Source organism: Rhagoletis pomonella, unplaced genomic scaffold (assembly GCF_013731165.1).
Source record: "Rhagoletis pomonella isolate Grant_MI unplaced genomic scaffold, Rhpom_1.0 Rhpom_scaffold_00003, whole genome shotgun sequence".
NCBI classification, from domain to species: Eukaryota; Metazoa; Arthropoda; class Insecta; order Diptera; family Tephritidae; genus Rhagoletis; species Rhagoletis pomonella.
Genome location: NW_023458557.1, coordinates 71,456,024 through 71,473,035, shown reverse-complemented (window position 1 = coordinate 71,473,035; position 17,012 = coordinate 71,456,024). Strand labels below are relative to the sequence as shown.

Genomic DNA, 17,012 nt, shown 5'->3' with positions numbered 1-17,012 from the left:
TCTGCGTAGGCGGCTTTCAGCCGCGCTTAGGGATTAAAACCCTTACTAAGTAGAAGTAAATAATTCATATTAGAAAAAACGAAATTATCCATATGCACACTTTCGTTAGAAAACCGAAATAATGCATATAACAAAAACCGAAATAATGCATGCATGCACAATTTCAGTTCAAAACCGAAATAATGCATATGGCTAAAACCGAAATAAAGCATACATGCACAGTTTCGGATGAAAACCGAAATAATGCATATCAGAAAATACCGAAATTATGCATATGCATACTTTCGTTTTAAAAGCGAAATAATGCATATTAAAAAACCCGAAGTAATGCATACATGCACAGTTTCGGTTGAAAACCGAAATAATGCATATCAGAAAATACCGAAATTATGCATATGCATACTTTCGTTTTAAAAGCGAAATAATGCATATTAAAAAAAACGAAGTAATGCATACATGCACAGTTTCGGTTGAAACCGAAATAATGTCTAAATGCACAGTTTCCATATGCGCAATTTCGGTGCCCATTTTCCGATAAAAAAAAAAATTACCCATATAAAATATGTACATGGAAAACTTTGAACTTTTTTGATTTCCCGTACTTTACTTTACAGACAAGGATGATAAAGGCGTTCGTGTGACAACCCGTGGACTGCTCCTGTACCGATGGGCTTTTAATCGGCTTTTGATTTCAAAAAAAAAAAAAAAACAGGGGTATATTTTTTCGGTATAAAACAACACTAAGGGGTAAGAGCATTAAAATTCCAAAAGACGAAGCAGGAATGATGTAATATTTACGGCTGAGCGGATTTAGATTAAATTTGGCACACGGATCGCTTATTATTGTGCCTATAATTTGGGATATTTTCTTAGGTTTTTGAAAAGGGATGCCACCTGTTTAAAATGTTAAACGTTGGAGTAGGAGTGGTCTGGAACTCCCAGCTGAATCAAAAAAGTACAGCTCTAACCGTGCCTTTTGCCCTCTAACTTCTTAACTTACGTAAACTTTTCTTGTTTCACCAGACAACGACAACATACAACATAGAGACAATAGATTTCATTTAGATAACGATATTGCCTATTGCACGTCAAACGTTTATTGTTGATCTAAGCTCCACTAGCGCACCCTAATTGCTAAATTTTTACAAAACTTATCCTTTTTGTTTTTCAGAATATTAACAAAAGGCGCAGTCTCGCTTTCAATGTACAAACTGCTGCAAATCAACATGGACAAATGCGTGGAAAACCTGCCATAGACATATATAGACCACCGAGTAAGTAAAGATTTTTTTTTTATCACTTTCAAATAGCTTGTACTAAAAATTGCAGTAGCAAAAGTTACTATTAATTGAATTAATTTTTTAAACATTGATTTTGATAACTTACTCTTGTATAGTACTGTTAAAGTAATATTTCTTGTAAATTAAAAAAAAATAATAATAATATGAGCTCTTATAGTATAGTGGGTTTTTTTTCAAATTATATCGTCGCCTGGCGCATAATACCTCTCATACGCCAAAGACAATGCGACATATCGGATGGTCCCGGCTATTTATCGGAGTTCAGCCAGGTCGGTTAAAAAATATGCGACCTGAAGGGTAGTGTTGTCAAGTAAAAAAAACTGCTCTATTGTAAATTGTTAGTGGAAAAGTGGAGATGGAAATTTTTGTTTCCTTATATACGTGACTTATGATCCAGCTACACAAGATCTGACAAGATGAAGCAAAAGAAAAAAGTAATTTTCTAGCTGATGTTTGTAATCTCGGCACCATGTTATTTTCTTTGAAATTAAACAAACATAAACAAAGAATATGAAGACGAAACATAAAGAAAAATTACCGATTAGTGCGATTACCGCGCACTTACTTCAGTTTTATTATATTTGAACAAAAAATTTATTGAAAATCGCTTAAAAATCACTGAAATTAACCACCGCCAGAATACACATAAAGAAAGAGATGTAAAAAACAAAAACCAAAACAGAAATAGCAAACTTCAAAATTACGAACGTCACACACTTTTTTCTCAATTGAATGCTTGTCAACCGGTCAGATCTGTTCCAATTGGTTCATATACGCGACTTAAATTTTAAATAAGTATATATATTACGCAAATACTTCACATAATTACTCATTTAAATTGGTCACATGTTACTTGCCAGCTACCAACAGGGTTGCTTAAGTAGCTAAAAGGAAATTTTTCTTTTCGCTTACAAAAAAAATGCACCTAGTGTGAAAATTCATAATATGGCTTGTTGCGAATCTCCTAAATACATTTTAAGGTGTTTAAAGTTTACGCCGTACAACAATACATACGACACTTACGACACCATTGGGTCAGGATAAGCAAAATAGATTTGTTTTTATGCAATCTCATACCTGGTATTTGCATTTGGCGTTTACGAGGTATTGCACGCCAAGCGATGATAGATCGACATTTGACTAGTTGAGTGGTGCCAGCTGATAGGCGTCTTCTAAACCTGGGCCCTTTCTAGAGAATTGTTGTTTGTGGTTCTTACTAATTTATGTATTGGCATATAGCGGCCACGCGGCTATATATACACTCGTTTTATTATATCAAATTTTTCTTTTACCATTGCACTATGGGCCACGAAGCGATCACAACTTGCCAAAATTCAAAATCTTATCAGATTGGGGTTTTGGGTTTTTGTGGTTCGCTGATTAAGGGCCGGTTGCTCAAAGTCTGGTTGACACTAATCCCCGGTTAGACATCGTTATCGACGTTACCGACACCGTGTTATATGCATGGAGTCGAATACGTCGATAACGATGTTAACCGATGATTAAGTACCAGACTTTGAGCAACCGGCCCTAAGAATCTGACGTTAAATTTTAAAAATTCAAAATGGCGCTGATTGTGAAGACAAACTCAGAATTAAAAAATCCAATATGGTGGACAATTTTTATTTAATTCGTGTTTTTGAAGTCACAAATTAAAAATTTAGTATCAAATGTTGTTAATTCAAAATAGCCTATTCAATATCACCTCCAAATGTACGACATCAGTGAATCCCTTTAGAATTCGCTTCTTAGCAGCTTTTGAGAATGACGATTACTTCAAAGCAATCTATTTTGTTGGCGAATTTCAAAATTTACCATTGTATAAAAATTTTCTCTTTGCCGCTTTTTTGTACAAGCTAGGAAAATTTTTTAAAACAGTTAAAAATGTCGATTTAGCGCTTTCTTTATATGACAATGGATCAATACATGAAAATTTTCAAAATTTCACTGTTAAAATTAAATCTCTTTTTTATTTGCAAACAAAGTTCAATAAAACAATGCTGAATATTTTTTTTTTTAATTTGGATTTTACGTAAATGCGCTGTCGATATATACGTCTCTGCGGTACAATATATAGGAAAAGGTAAATGATTATCTGAGTTACAAACGTATATATCAGCTAGGTTACTTGGCATACAGTTTAGTTTGACAAAAAATACACAATAAGTTTATAATGACTTTCAAAATTGTTATATAACTTATATGATTTACTTTGAAAAATAAATAAATTTATTTTGGTGCGGAATAAATTTTTTCGGCAAATTCATCCACCCTTTTAGCACTATGTGCGAAGAAATTTTAATCATCTCTGGCAAGTTTTCGACTTCTACGGGAATTTCTTTTATACGTTTGGAAAAATATCAAAATTTAAAAATAAGTGTCCCTCCAAAATTCATCGACAAATGTATCACCTTTGATCCACTTGGATCAAAACTGGTTGGTGGTAACGAAGTTAACTTTATATTTTCAGAATATAAAACGATATGTCCATTATGATTAGGGCTGCCATATTTGTGTGACGCGAAACCGGGAGATTTCTTTGAAAATGTTCTGAACACCCCAACCCCTCATAGCACAAAAATATGCATATACACTTGCGATATGATTCACAACTTTTTTCATACCACCGTGACTCTTTGAAACATTACGTTCAACTTCTGCCACTTTTTATTGTCTATGTGGAATGGAATTTTGGGATTTTTTGCAATTAAATAAATTACACTTTCATCGATTTTTAAGTATGTATATTAGAGTGGTCCAAAAAAATAGAGTCGGAGTTTTAATGCCGGCACACCATAGGATTGATCTATATCGAAAAAAATATACCCCAATTTTTTTTATTTTGAAATCAAAAAATATTTAGGGAGTGCTCAAAGCGCTCAAAGTTTTCCATGTATTTTATTTAGAGAAAAAACATCTTTTCGTAGAAATAGTGTAGAATTCTTGAAAATCAGTATTTTTCGATCGGAAAGCTTTACTTATCTACAGGAGACTCCCAATTGTTTTTTTAACAATTCTTCATGGTAACTATATTTTATAGGTCCTCCAAAGCCCTGAAGAGAACCACAGTTTTCCGGTCGAAAAATATTGATTTTCAAGGGTTTTATACCATTTCTACGAAAAATTGTGCTTTCTCCATATAAAATACATGGAAAACTTTGTGCGCTTTGAGCACTCCCTAAATATTTTTTGATTTCAAAATAAAAAAATATGGGTATATTTTTTCGGTATATAACAATCGTAGGGGGTGGCGGCATTAAAAATCCGACCTTATTTTTTTACATACATTTTTGGACCACTTTAATGTAAGCCCTGACCCCATGCGACCACTTATGTAATATTTTTTGACGGAGGTAATTTTTTAGTTTTGTATCTAAGTTTGAAGTCAAAGTTATGACTTTCTTTCTTAAAGTTAACTACTATAAAGAACTTTAATATTTATGACAATAAACATTTCGTTTTATATATTTAGTCACGGCTAGAACATCGTCGTGTACACATGTGCCGCTATTCGCTTGAGTGCTGACCCCATGCCGCAACTAACGAAACATTTTTTGGCGGAGGTGAAGTTTTCATTTTTATTTTGTTAAGTTTTATGTCGAAATTATGTTTCTGTTTTTTTAAGTTAACGATAATAGAGTAATTTAATATTTTTAATAATACACACTTCGTATTTTTATTTTGAAAACTCTTTTCAACACTTTTATTGAGGTCACTGGGATCCCATGCGACTAGTTGTGGGATTTTCTGTTTGCGCCTAATTAAGGGTTAACGCCACAAGAAATATTATTTTTGTATTGATTGTACTTAAGGGCATGTGTGATAGCCCTTAATTCTATAGAAAAAATATTTTAAACATTTAAAACATTTAAAAAATAAATAACAAATAACGCGTCTGATGATAAATCAAGTTAGAAGTAAGTTCACATCAATGTGTATTAAAAATATCGGTTTCGCTCGTCAGTACTACGTAAACTCTATAGGTAGTATTTAATAGACTGGAACAAAAAAAATTAATTTTTCCAGTATCTTCAGTTGAAACTTCTCCTCCTTCGAAATCATACACGCATGCTTTTATTAGCATGAAAATAAAAAAATAACAAAAATAACCCAAATCTTTCCGGGTATAATTAATTAAAATAATTTAAACTAATAACTTACCTACCAAACCACTTAAATATTAAGGTTGAATATCAGAAACAGAAATGGAGCAAAATGCCATAGAGCAAATAAAGCGAAAATTATTTTACCATTGACCAAACTGACGAGGGTTCAAATTAAAAACTTTACTATTACTTAAAATACTCCGGAAGTTGTTTTAACAAAACAATACTAGAACAAAATATGATATTCCGCGCACTGTAATCAGAATCTTTTTGTAGCTAGTGCATATGAGTCCGTTTAAAGTCAATTGTGAACCACTAAAAATCAAAAGCCGCATATTTTCCGCCCACTTAAACTAACCCCACGTCTCCACCTTCTGCAGTTTCTGTTAAAAAAGCTGTGGTATGACAGAAATGTTAGGTGGAGACCGCAAATTTCCACTGTTAAACCATATCTGTCTTGCCAAATTTTTTACCATCTCTGTCTTAACATTAGCTGTCACTTCGTAGTTTGACAAACTCAGTTTTCATTTTGCCGCGCCATCTACATTGGGTAGAGATCAATCTGATTGGCTTGATGTCATTTTGAAAGTGATATGTATGTTAAGACAGCAAGTTGCCCACATGAGAAAGTGGGACAAAGTTAAAACAGAAATTTTACAGATGTTAAGACACATTTAGTAGAAAATCGAGACGTGGGGTAAAGCATATAGAAAAATAAATAAAATTACGCAAAAACCATTATGATCCTAAGTTTATTATAGTCGGTTAATCGGCGAGATTAGCAGTTCTCTAAGCCCAGTAAAATTTGCAATCTACGTCCTTCTGTTTAAAGCAATTTATTATTTTCTGTCACTTACAGCTTTTTTTAGAACTATCACACCTAAAAATTACGTGACTGAATAAAGTATTCTCTGTTGTCTGAACATTTGAATCAGAACAGCTTTTTTCGCCCCATTATTCAATTACTCATTTCTAACCATTTTTATCTTTAAGGGTGCACTAACATAAAATTTCTCCTTAAATTATTCCAAAATTTTTTTTTCCACCAAATTCTAATTCAATACTTGACTTTTGACTGAACTTTGGCCCAATAATGTGCACTGGTTGTTTAACAGACGTTCATTATGAGGGTTTAGTGGCACCGTATTTTGGTTCGCCTACCGTGCACATATGGTAGCGCATATTGGTAAGAGTTTATCTTCACTTGGTCTCCAGTCTGATATTCTTGTTGGTGTTAATGCAGCATCCTAGGTAAATAAAAAGTCCTTCACCACGTTAAAGTTATATAAATTACAACAAGACCACTTATGGGTAATTAGCTGGCACTTAAATTCTTGGTGAGATTTATCTCGTAAGTATGCTCCCTAGCTCATATGTTGTAGTTTTTTGCTCAAAGAGCCACAGTTTTTTGAGGTTAGTATAATGGACAAATAGGCCGATGCAATTTGATGAAATGCCTCTGTGTCCGAACACCCAACGTCCAATTGCTGCCTCGAAAAAGGTTTAGTTGCTGCATTTTAGAGTGTAAGAACTTATCTGTCTCAAGAGAGTTCATGAGCCAGAGGATGACTCCTTCATGACCGTTAGTTTTTCTTAAACAATGCATTAGTCCATTAGACGCAGGTTTACGGTCTGTTCATAAAAGTTGGGATTTTATTAAGGCTATATTCGAAGCAATATGAAATACACTGGTATATATTAAAAAATTTTCAAATCGGTCTAGCCATTCCTCGTTTAAGTGGGACACACACAACTTCAGTAATTGTAGACGCTACCTTGCCTTCTGGGTTGGGAAGCAATAAGCCAGTGACCAGCAAAAATCGGCGACGAGTCTTGTCACATTAGGCCTGGACTTTGATAACATATAGAACGTTCTCTTAAAGCCATATTGTAACCAAGTTGTTAGTAGCATTAAGGTCAACAACTCCGACTCAACAACTCAACTCGTCAACACTACCGACACTCTAACCGTTAACATATTCACAATTCGCAATGTAGAGGATTTTCCTAACGCGGCTTTAGCTTTCAATATATTCCGAAGCTTTCCATGCTCATAATTTCTTCGGACATCTATGGAGCACTTTTGTACGGAAAATTTCGCAACAGTTTCAGGGGACTCAGAAAATGAGTTTTTCGTTTTATCAAGGCGTGTTATGCCGAGGTCTCACTATATTTTTTAATTTCTTGATGCCAAATTTTATCTGTTCTTCTCTCAAGGAAGAAAAGGGAACGAAAATACAAATACCCTCACTTTCTCCCTTATCAAAATATAATATTTTGACATTTGTCTCAATAGTAATTCCACCTTGTATGTATGATTTCGCCTTAACAAAAAAAATTTTATCAGGAAATTAAAGGTTCGGTCATAGATTACTGGATTGGACCATGCAAAATAGATTTCTGAGTAGAGTCCGACCGATTAAAGAAAAGAATCGGCATCGCCCGTTTTTGGCCGATCCTTTTTACTTTTTTCGCACTGTATTCCCTTTTATTATTTTTTACTTTTTTAATTCCTTAAATCTTAAAATATTAATGCATCTGAGTCCCCCTGTCATAAATGTGTTCTCATGGTTCGTTTTTATGATGTACGGTGGCGAGAATGTAAATAGGGAAGACACATCGTAGTAAGTTTTCTATTTCTATTTTTCTTTGTTTAAATAATGTTTATTACTTTTTTTATGAAAATATAGCTTACTATCTAAATAAAACCATGTAAATCAAAATTTCAAACTTCGCAGACAAATTCGACAAATTTTAAAAAATGTTCATCAAAATTGGAAACTGTTTAGTAAGATTTTATAGAACTTTTTTAAGTATGCAGTTTTTTAATTTTAGTATAATAAAGGATTTTTGGCAATTTTTTGTTCACGCATTTTCTTTCATCAAAGTATGTTTTTTTTTGTATGGAGAAAATCAGCAACACCTTCCACAAAAAAGTTGCCAAAAATCAACGGTAAGTCCTAGCTACTTAAAATTTGCACTTCGTATAATAGAATTGAATGGGCTACGAAGCTGCATAATCAGAATGTTTCTAGAAAATCGAATTCAAAATCTGTCAAATTTTGCTAATTTTGGTACAAAGTTTGAAATTTTTACTAACATGGTTTTTGTTAGATAACGAGCTACACTTTTATAAAAAAAAAAATTAAGTGCGCCTGGGCCACACTGCAGAAGTGAAACTTACGTTACTTATTTATTTTGTCTCATAACCAATGTATACATCCACACATCTGCTTTTGCTTAAGGTTATATTTTTTTTATATCTAGATCCCTACCTCTTCCCCTGTTCATTTTAATAACATTCATGTTATTCTGTTTTTCCATTATCTTCATTTTTATCTTTGTACTCTACCGATAACAAAATGCATAACAACGTCCAACAAAATATCGATAACAAAACCGATAGAAATATCGATAAAAATTTCAATAGCAACATCGATAATACCATTGGTAGCAAAATCGATTAGAAAATCGATAAAAACATCGATAAGAAAATCGATAAATATCGGTAGCAAAATCGATAATTATTGATACCAAAATCGATAAATATCTATTGCATAATCGATAAATATCGAGAACAAAATCGATAAATATCGACAACACCAATAAATATCGATAACAAAATCGATAAATATCGATAACAAAATCGGTAAATATCTATAACAAAAAAGATAAATATCGATAACAAAATCGATAAATATCGATAACAAAATCGATAAATATTTACAACAAAATCGAAAACAAAATCGTTAAAAATTTATAATAAAATCGATAAATATCGATAACAAAATCGATAAATATCGATAAAAAAACCGATAATTATCGATAAGAAAATCGACAAGACTCGATAACAAGATCGATAAGTATCGATAACAAAATCGATGAATATCGATATTAAAATCGGTAAATGTCTATAGCAAAATCGATAAATATCGATAACAAAACCGTTAAAAATATTGATTATTTTATCGATAATCCCAAAATTGGGTCGCTGTCGCTCTATACCTTTCCTCTTTATTTACCTTTATTTTAATCTTTCTTCCCCTATCTTCATCTTTACTTTTATCGGTATCCTCATCCTCCTCTTCGTCTTTACTTTAATGTTTATCATTTTCTCCAGCTACATATTCCCCTTCACCTTTGCCGTTATATAAGTGAAGTGTTTAAATTTACCTTGGTCTTCATTTTTGCCTATATATTTACGCATCTTTGTTTTTGTTTTTATTTTTACCTTTGCCCTTATCCTTTTCTTATCTATGTACGTACTCACCTTTACTTTCATTTTTGTACTGGTATTTTTCTAAGTGTTATTCTTTAACCTTTTATTAGCAAATGTTTGTTAAATTAATACCATATGCATACACACGAAGCACTTGTTTCAGCCCAACCATTTCCGTTGCACCATTCCCATTGCCCAATTTCCGTTGAATTTGCTCCCAACCAACCAACCGCCGCTAAAGAAGTTTCACTTCAAAAGTAATAAACACTAAGGGCTGGTTTCTCCAACTCAACTTAACTTAGTTAAGCCAATTTTCTTGACTTAGTCAAGAATAAGCTGTGTAAAACGTAGGCTAACTTTTGACTTAAGTCCGAAAAGTGGCTAGCCCTAAATAAACGAAAGGGAAATAGCCAAAGAATGCTAAAATGTCTCTTCCGAATTTATATTTTCAGCACTGTATGTATTATTACGATCATCGTTGAATTTATCGCTGACTCCCTAAACAAATCGATGAATTGGAAACACATTTATATTTAGTCAGCAGAACAAAGTATTTTAATGATATGTATAAGCGATATGCTATATTTAAGTATGTACACAAATAAGTGAACAGATTCTTGGATGATTATTATTTTTTTAATGTTATTTAGTTATTTGTTTATGTTTTTCTTTTGTTATTATTCAAATTTATTAAAAGCATTTGTTCTTGAATGAATTTATATTCAGGTTGTTTTTTTTTTAAGGAATCGGCATCGGAATCGGAATTGGCCGATTCTTTGCCCTACGGCCGATTAATCGGCATCGGCCAAAAATTGGGAATCGGTCGGACTCTATTTCTGAGGTCTCTACGCTTTCACTGTCAAAGTATACTGCTATGTACATTAGATCGTACCAATTACAAGAAAACAAAAAAAATGTTAGGCGTATACCCCGGAGTCCAAAGTATTTTTACAGAGCAATTTATAGAAAATGTTTACTTTTAATGACCGATCTTTGGAGTCGCCTTTTTACATTTTTCGGTGGCACGTATATTCGGCAATAAAAAAATATTTCAAAAAGTTCTACTGTAATAATGAAAATACTTACTTATCAAAAGTTTAATGATTTTTGGCGAGTTTTAATTTAATGACATTAGGATAGTACAATAGGCACGTAGGAACCGAGATCTGGTGGGTAAGTACTAGAACGACGTATTCGAGGTCAATGAGCTTTGGAACAAAAAATATATCTTCTCGAGACAAGAATATGGATCTATCATACTTTAAAATCGGACTGCAAATGCTGAAGATACGACGAAAATTGATAAAACGGGATCTCTATCTAAAAAAAAATCTCGAAATTGCCTTAGAACCTAAATACTTCCTTAGAAAGAGTGTAATAATTTTTTGCGAGCTTTAATTTACTGACATTAGAAAGATACGTTATGGTGGAAGGAACTGAGATCTGATGGATAGGTTCTAGAACGGGTCCTTGAGGTCAATGAACATTGGAGCAAAGTTCACCGATATATTATACTTTAAGATCCAACTGTGAATGCTGATGATATGACGAAAACTGTAAAAAGCGACCTCTACGTTCCACTAAAAAAAAAATTAATTCGAAATTGCCTTGCAAAGTTCCTTAGACTCAAGGGTACACGGCGAACTTTTTTCTGGTGCGGTATAATATACATATGTAGTAAAATTTGTTTAAACCAAGTGTTGTTAAAACTCCTATTTTTAAGTTTTCCATTCGAGAGTAATTTGTAAATTTATTTAATTCGCAGCTCTTTGCTTACTTGCAATGGAAAACAAAATCGCTTCCCTATAGTGCGCTACGTTCTTTTTTCTGTTTAAAAGCCTAGCTTAACTCTACGCCGACATTTGTATAACTTACTGACTTAATCGCGGGCTTACTCCAGCTTCAAATGCTTCCAGCAGTTGCGTTGCATATGCTTAAGTAGTATTCAAATTTTGAAAAATTTCTAATCGAAGCATTTCTCCTTTCTGTGTTTTTCAAAACATATTTTCCATCTGCGAAAACACCCGCTTCGCACGTTCAACCGTTTTGTACTATCGGTTGTTTGTTAAAACAAAAAACTTACCATTCCATAAAATTTTCACACCTGCACCATCTTCAAATGTTCAGATGTTCGCAACGATGGCGCCATTTCGCCGGCGGCCTTGAACAAGTTAAACATTCATGCCCAGGAGTTCACAATGGGTGCCACGAACACAAGACGTACTACACCTCCACGTGCAGACGCTCGGTAATTGTTGCCTCTCACAAGGCTTTGCTAATAGAATTTTGCTTTCGATTTTTCATTTACAGAACTTAACTTCAACCTACAACATTCTTCTAGTTCATCAGCAGTCATCTATCCTGGATCATCTTCGCCACAAGGTTTGATCCCACAATCCAAATCATCGGTGGCTTTGCATCAGCAAATGCAGTTTATGGCAGCCACAAATGCGATGGCTAATCGTCGGCAGGCTGGACTTTCGCTCGGCAGTATGCCAATATCGAATAATGCCATGGGCGGCGCCAAGATGCATCACGTCGGTGCGCATCGTCCGATTTTGGTCACACATTCTCATCCGATGGCTGTGAATCGTTACTCAGGTGGTGTATCGCAGCAAATTCCGCTAATTAATTCACCATCCAGTGGCAATATATTACATGTACGTTATGTTATGTTACGTAATTTAACATATGCTAGTTGTTACCCATTTTGCCAACATTATTTTTGATTTTACAAATTCGTATATCTTTTTACAGCAAACAGCCAATACGAATCGCGTGAAATTCGCCAATGAACCGCAGAAGCATCACAGTCATAAGAATGGACAGAATCACCTCAATCATGACTATCAACAGCAGCAACAGCAATTGAATGCCATGTCACAGTATGCGGCGGCAAATGGCATCAATACAGACTCGTACATAAATGTTAGTCCCCTGCAACGTTCCAAATCATTGTCTTCCGCCGATGCGCTAACACGTGGCATTGCCGGCCTGGGCTTGGCCTTGGGCAATGAGGTCACTGACATCGGTCAATTCACGCCGGAGATACAGGCACTGATCGACACTGCTCTGGAGGATCCCAACAAGTTAAATTCGCGTGCGCTTATGGAACTGACGTCACACTTCATAAAACGCGCTGTTGAAGGCCGCCGCTATGCTTTGCCCATCTCGCGCTTGTGCCTTAATATAATAGCTAAGGAGCAGAAGGAGACCTTCTTGGAAGCATTATTGAATACATGCCGACAGTGGTATCAGGAGCGTGAAAAGGTAATCAAATTATGCATAGATTCATTGCAACTACTTGTGCTTATTTTGCTAAATGGATTACCTAGAACGTGAAGTCTTCTTATTGCTTTCGTTTCTTCAAAGAGTATGGCTAACCTACAGAAGATTTCTAAGAGAGAAAGTTCCATGGGAAATTTCTACCGTTTGGATACGGGGGCAGTTTTACAAGTAAATAACTGCTTGAATAAAAAATATATTTTTCGAAAGAAAGTCGTTTTCTCTCTCAACAAGGTCTCCTTTTAGCTCAATACATTCGAGCCCAGCACTTTTTTCCAATTGTGTATCCCTTCCAAATTAATTGTAGGTTGGTTTTCTCAAGATCCTTAAAACAGGTACTGGATACAGTGATGACCGCTTCCTTCGGTTCAAATCTTTTACCACCGAGCCTCTTCTTCAGATTTTAAAACATAAAAATGGGCTCAATCTAGGAAACATACCAGACGAGGGAGCCATTCGTAACCTAGTTCAATTTTCAGATGTTTTATTTTTTTTTTTGTTCTACATTTTTTACGTTTTTATTAAAAAGTGTTTACAATATTTCTTCTGCAGCTATTATACTCCATACAAGGCATGAAATCACCTTCACGTCTGCGCTTTACCGCCTTCATGGCTTTCCTAACTGAAATGTTCTGCCAGCTGAAACGTCGCCAGTTACAATTACGCACCCAATGCGAAGGAGCTCCGCCGCCTCTGGTCCTATTGACTTTGCTCTCAAAATGTTGCGAAGACTGTGTCAAACCACCTGTTCGTTCACTATCCGAGGTGAGTAAAATGTTACATATTTTTATTTGCTTAATATGTTTTCTTAGCTATCCTTAAATTGTACAAGAAAAGATACGCTTTCACTATAAAAGAAACGAGACTGTAGCCTCTGTCAAGGTTGCCTTACAGTTTGTCCTCTAATTACATGCCCTTTCAAATTCTAAAACGCCCTGAGTTGATTACGGTCTTAAGAGACCATTGCGTACCGACAGGAGACTTAACCTCTCATATTCCTTTCGAATCGAAGTTTGAAAGGAGAACAATCTTAGGAATCAGGGCTCCGTTAATTTATTCATTCACGGATGGAGCTAACTTGAGTGAAATGGAAAATTAAGGTATTTTTTTCAAGGACAGGGCACCCTTGCTTAGCTGTTGAAGAGTGTGGGGGCCACGTATAATGGGATGCTGGAAAGATGGGCGTTTAGTCAATTCCGCGAGCGTTGGATGGCTAAGTCCTTCTGGCCCCCGTTCTAATGAGCTTTTGTAACTCCATTGAAATTGTTCCCACAGAGACACTTGAAAATGTTATGAGAAAAATTTGAGTTTTGACTGTTTTTAGCTTGTAGCCAAGGCGGAAATTTGTACCACGTCTAACTCCTCTTGAAGTAACTGCCGTCCCTAAATTATCCGGCCAAGCGCCAAACCAGTGTCAAAAATCCTCATGCCCGTACAATTTGTATGGAGCATCCCACAATAACGCGGCGCTAGCGCCGAGCAAAGCTCTCATGCTGTGGGGGTAATTTTCACGAGCTGTCATCAAAAAAGCTATCAGAGCACGCGGGTAGGCAATTGAGCAGTTAATCCTACTCCCGACGAACGAAGTCTTAAGTATTTCTCTTTCTGTTGTATGTCGAAGAAGAGTGACGAGGATATCATCTGATCTGATGGGCCTTCGAGTGTACGACAGAAAGATTAACTACTCAATTGCCTACCCGCGTGCTCTGAGCCTTTGCGCATTTGTGAGGACAAGTACTGGAGGTTGTGGCACCCTGAATTGTATTAACTTAAGACACAGAGGCCATGCCGTGAAAGTATTCGATGCGGTACCCACTGGTAGCGGTAAACTACTCTGTGTTTGAAAAAGCTGCATTGAAATTCGGTCAATCGCTGCGCTTAATCTTCGTCGCCAAAATTCTTTATATGAAAAGCAGTAAGACCTAAGAGTATACAATGCCAAAAAGTAACCGATTCCGAGTAACCGATGGTGATATGAGGGACATGGTCAGTTGCTGTTGGAGATGATGGGCTTCGCTTTGTTTCTCATTCATATCAATTAGCGAGAAAAGTGATGTCTGGCGTGCTATGATGAACTCGGCCAAAAAAAAAAAAATCGTTTCTACTAATTTCGATCTTTTCCGGACCTCATTTGTAAATAAATAAATAGGAGTGTTCGCTATGCCAAAAATTTGTACAAGTTGGTACCAATTGTTACCAAATCGTGTTCGTTTAGCCAAAAACCCAGTAAAACTTGCAAGGAGAGAGACAATTTTCACATTTCATTTGGAGGGGAAATTGTAAATTCGTGCTGGGAAAATTTTTGCCAGTAAGAATTTACAAGCAGGATTGTGGCACACGGTTGCATTTTTGTCAACATTAATTTGAATCAACAAGTTCGTTAAATTAGAAATGAAAAATCTTGTTGCGATTTACTAATTCAATTAATTCCAAACATTTGAAAGGTACTCGGCTGAAAACTGGCAGTTGCATAGCGAACACTCCTAATATTGTACCAGCATGCTGGTATGCTATATGCTTCGAACTTGATGCTACAATCACTCGAAGGTGCCAGCAAGCTGGTGTCGTGTATTTCCCCTTTCATATACAAACCGTTGAGAACCGTTGCCAAGCAAAAAAATATTAATTCACATAGGAACAAAGCCACTAGAAACCCCAAATCTAATTCCAATTACATGTTTTTTTACAGATCGAGTGTCTTTTTTATGTTCTCACCTGCATCGGACTGGATATGGAAGTGCAGCTGCCACAGCAGTTGGAATTGCTGTTGTCGATGGTGCGTGATGCTTTCTTGAATGCAAGTGACGCTGCACCAGCTATTCGTCGTACTTTATTGCAATTAATTGAGCTACAGGCGTCACACTGGCAATTACCCGGAAACACTGTCTTATACTACTATCCATCGGCTAAGTAATAAGGCCAGTTGCTTGTCTGCATATTAACTATAATAGACTCTATCTACACTGACGAGTATGTCAACTCTCTTGAAACTGATGAAAAAATAGGCTTTGTATTACTGCTCAGTTCCCACAATTTCTTATGCACTCAATCATTTCAATTTTTTCTTGTACGAGTATTTTATGTAGCTGGTGGCAATTCAAAAACAACGTATGATATGAAGTTGTGCACTTTTTTAATAATTTTAATTTACTTACTATAAAATGAGACAATAATATTTTTTGTGAAAGCATTTACTAAGAAGGATGCGAGTATCCAGATGTGTTGCTTCGTAGAAGAAAGTCAACCTTAGTAATAAATTTAGGCTGAAAGTATGAATATATTAATCGTAATTTGAGACAAAAAGTACTAACCGTAAATGATAGTCATGACACAGACATACAAATAATATGTAGTACTTTGGAAAACACAAACTTACGTAAATATTTACATGACTCCGCTACATACATATGTACACATGAGACCAGTGACACAAATATGACAAAATGCATTCACACATATTTATTTGTGAAGTTATTTTAATAAATTAATGAAAAATATTGCGCTGGTCATCCTTACGCTAAGCTCTATTTATATATATACATATAGTAAGTACGTATGTTTCCGTTTTTGTATATTTATTTTTTTTTGTGTTTTGTCTGTGCTGATTTATATTTATGAAACTTATTTATTTTGCATACTCGTATTCCTAAAATTTTATGTACTAAGTATGTATTTAGAATCTTATTAGAAAAGAAGCTCAAATTATTTATAATATGTACAGCATATACTTACATACATGAAAACGTATGGATGTAGTGCACACTTATGTATTTCTTAAAAGCATGCACGTCAGAAATGTTTAATATATTTAATAAACATTAAAAAAAAATAAAATAAAAATACTAGTCAAAGAACAAGAAAACTAACAGAATTTTTTGTTTTGAACTCTTTTCTGAAATATTATAATTATTTTTATAACTATAGAATTAATTTGATTTCCACCATTTCACACCAAAAACTGGGAAATATTTTTCAGATGTGGAACGATTTTTCCCCACCAAAAAACAAACACAAACTTTTAAGTGTAATTAAAAAAATAAATGTTGTGTGTGGATCTCACGAGCGACTGAAGTAAAATTTCCTTGTATTACGGTATACCTC

The 17,012-nt window shown here is 34.8% G+C and overlaps 1 protein-coding gene across 4 annotated transcripts in view; it reads left to right on the top strand.

Moving 5' to 3' along the window:
* Window positions 1-16,763, top strand: part of LOC118735461 — a 37,946-nt gene extending 21,183 nt beyond the window's left edge. For 3 of the 4 annotated variants that reach the window (XM_036465222.1, XM_036465223.1, XM_036465221.1), the window contains 6 exons: window positions 1,172-1,274; window positions 11,754-11,874; window positions 11,968-12,286; window positions 12,384-12,896; window positions 13,464-13,676; window positions 15,601-16,763. In XM_036465222.1, coding sequence (XP_036321115.1) covers window positions 1,172-1,274; window positions 11,754-11,874; window positions 11,968-12,286; window positions 12,384-12,896; window positions 13,464-13,676; window positions 15,601-15,825 — 1,494 coding nt within the window. In that variant the 3' untranslated portion in view covers window positions 15,826-16,763. Of the gene's footprint in view, window positions 1-1,171; window positions 1,275-11,753; window positions 11,875-11,936; window positions 12,287-12,383; window positions 12,897-13,463; window positions 13,677-15,600 lie in introns of all 4 variants that reach the window. The other variant, XM_036465224.1, reaches the window with a different exon arrangement.
* Window positions 16,764-17,012: the final 249 nt, after the last annotated feature.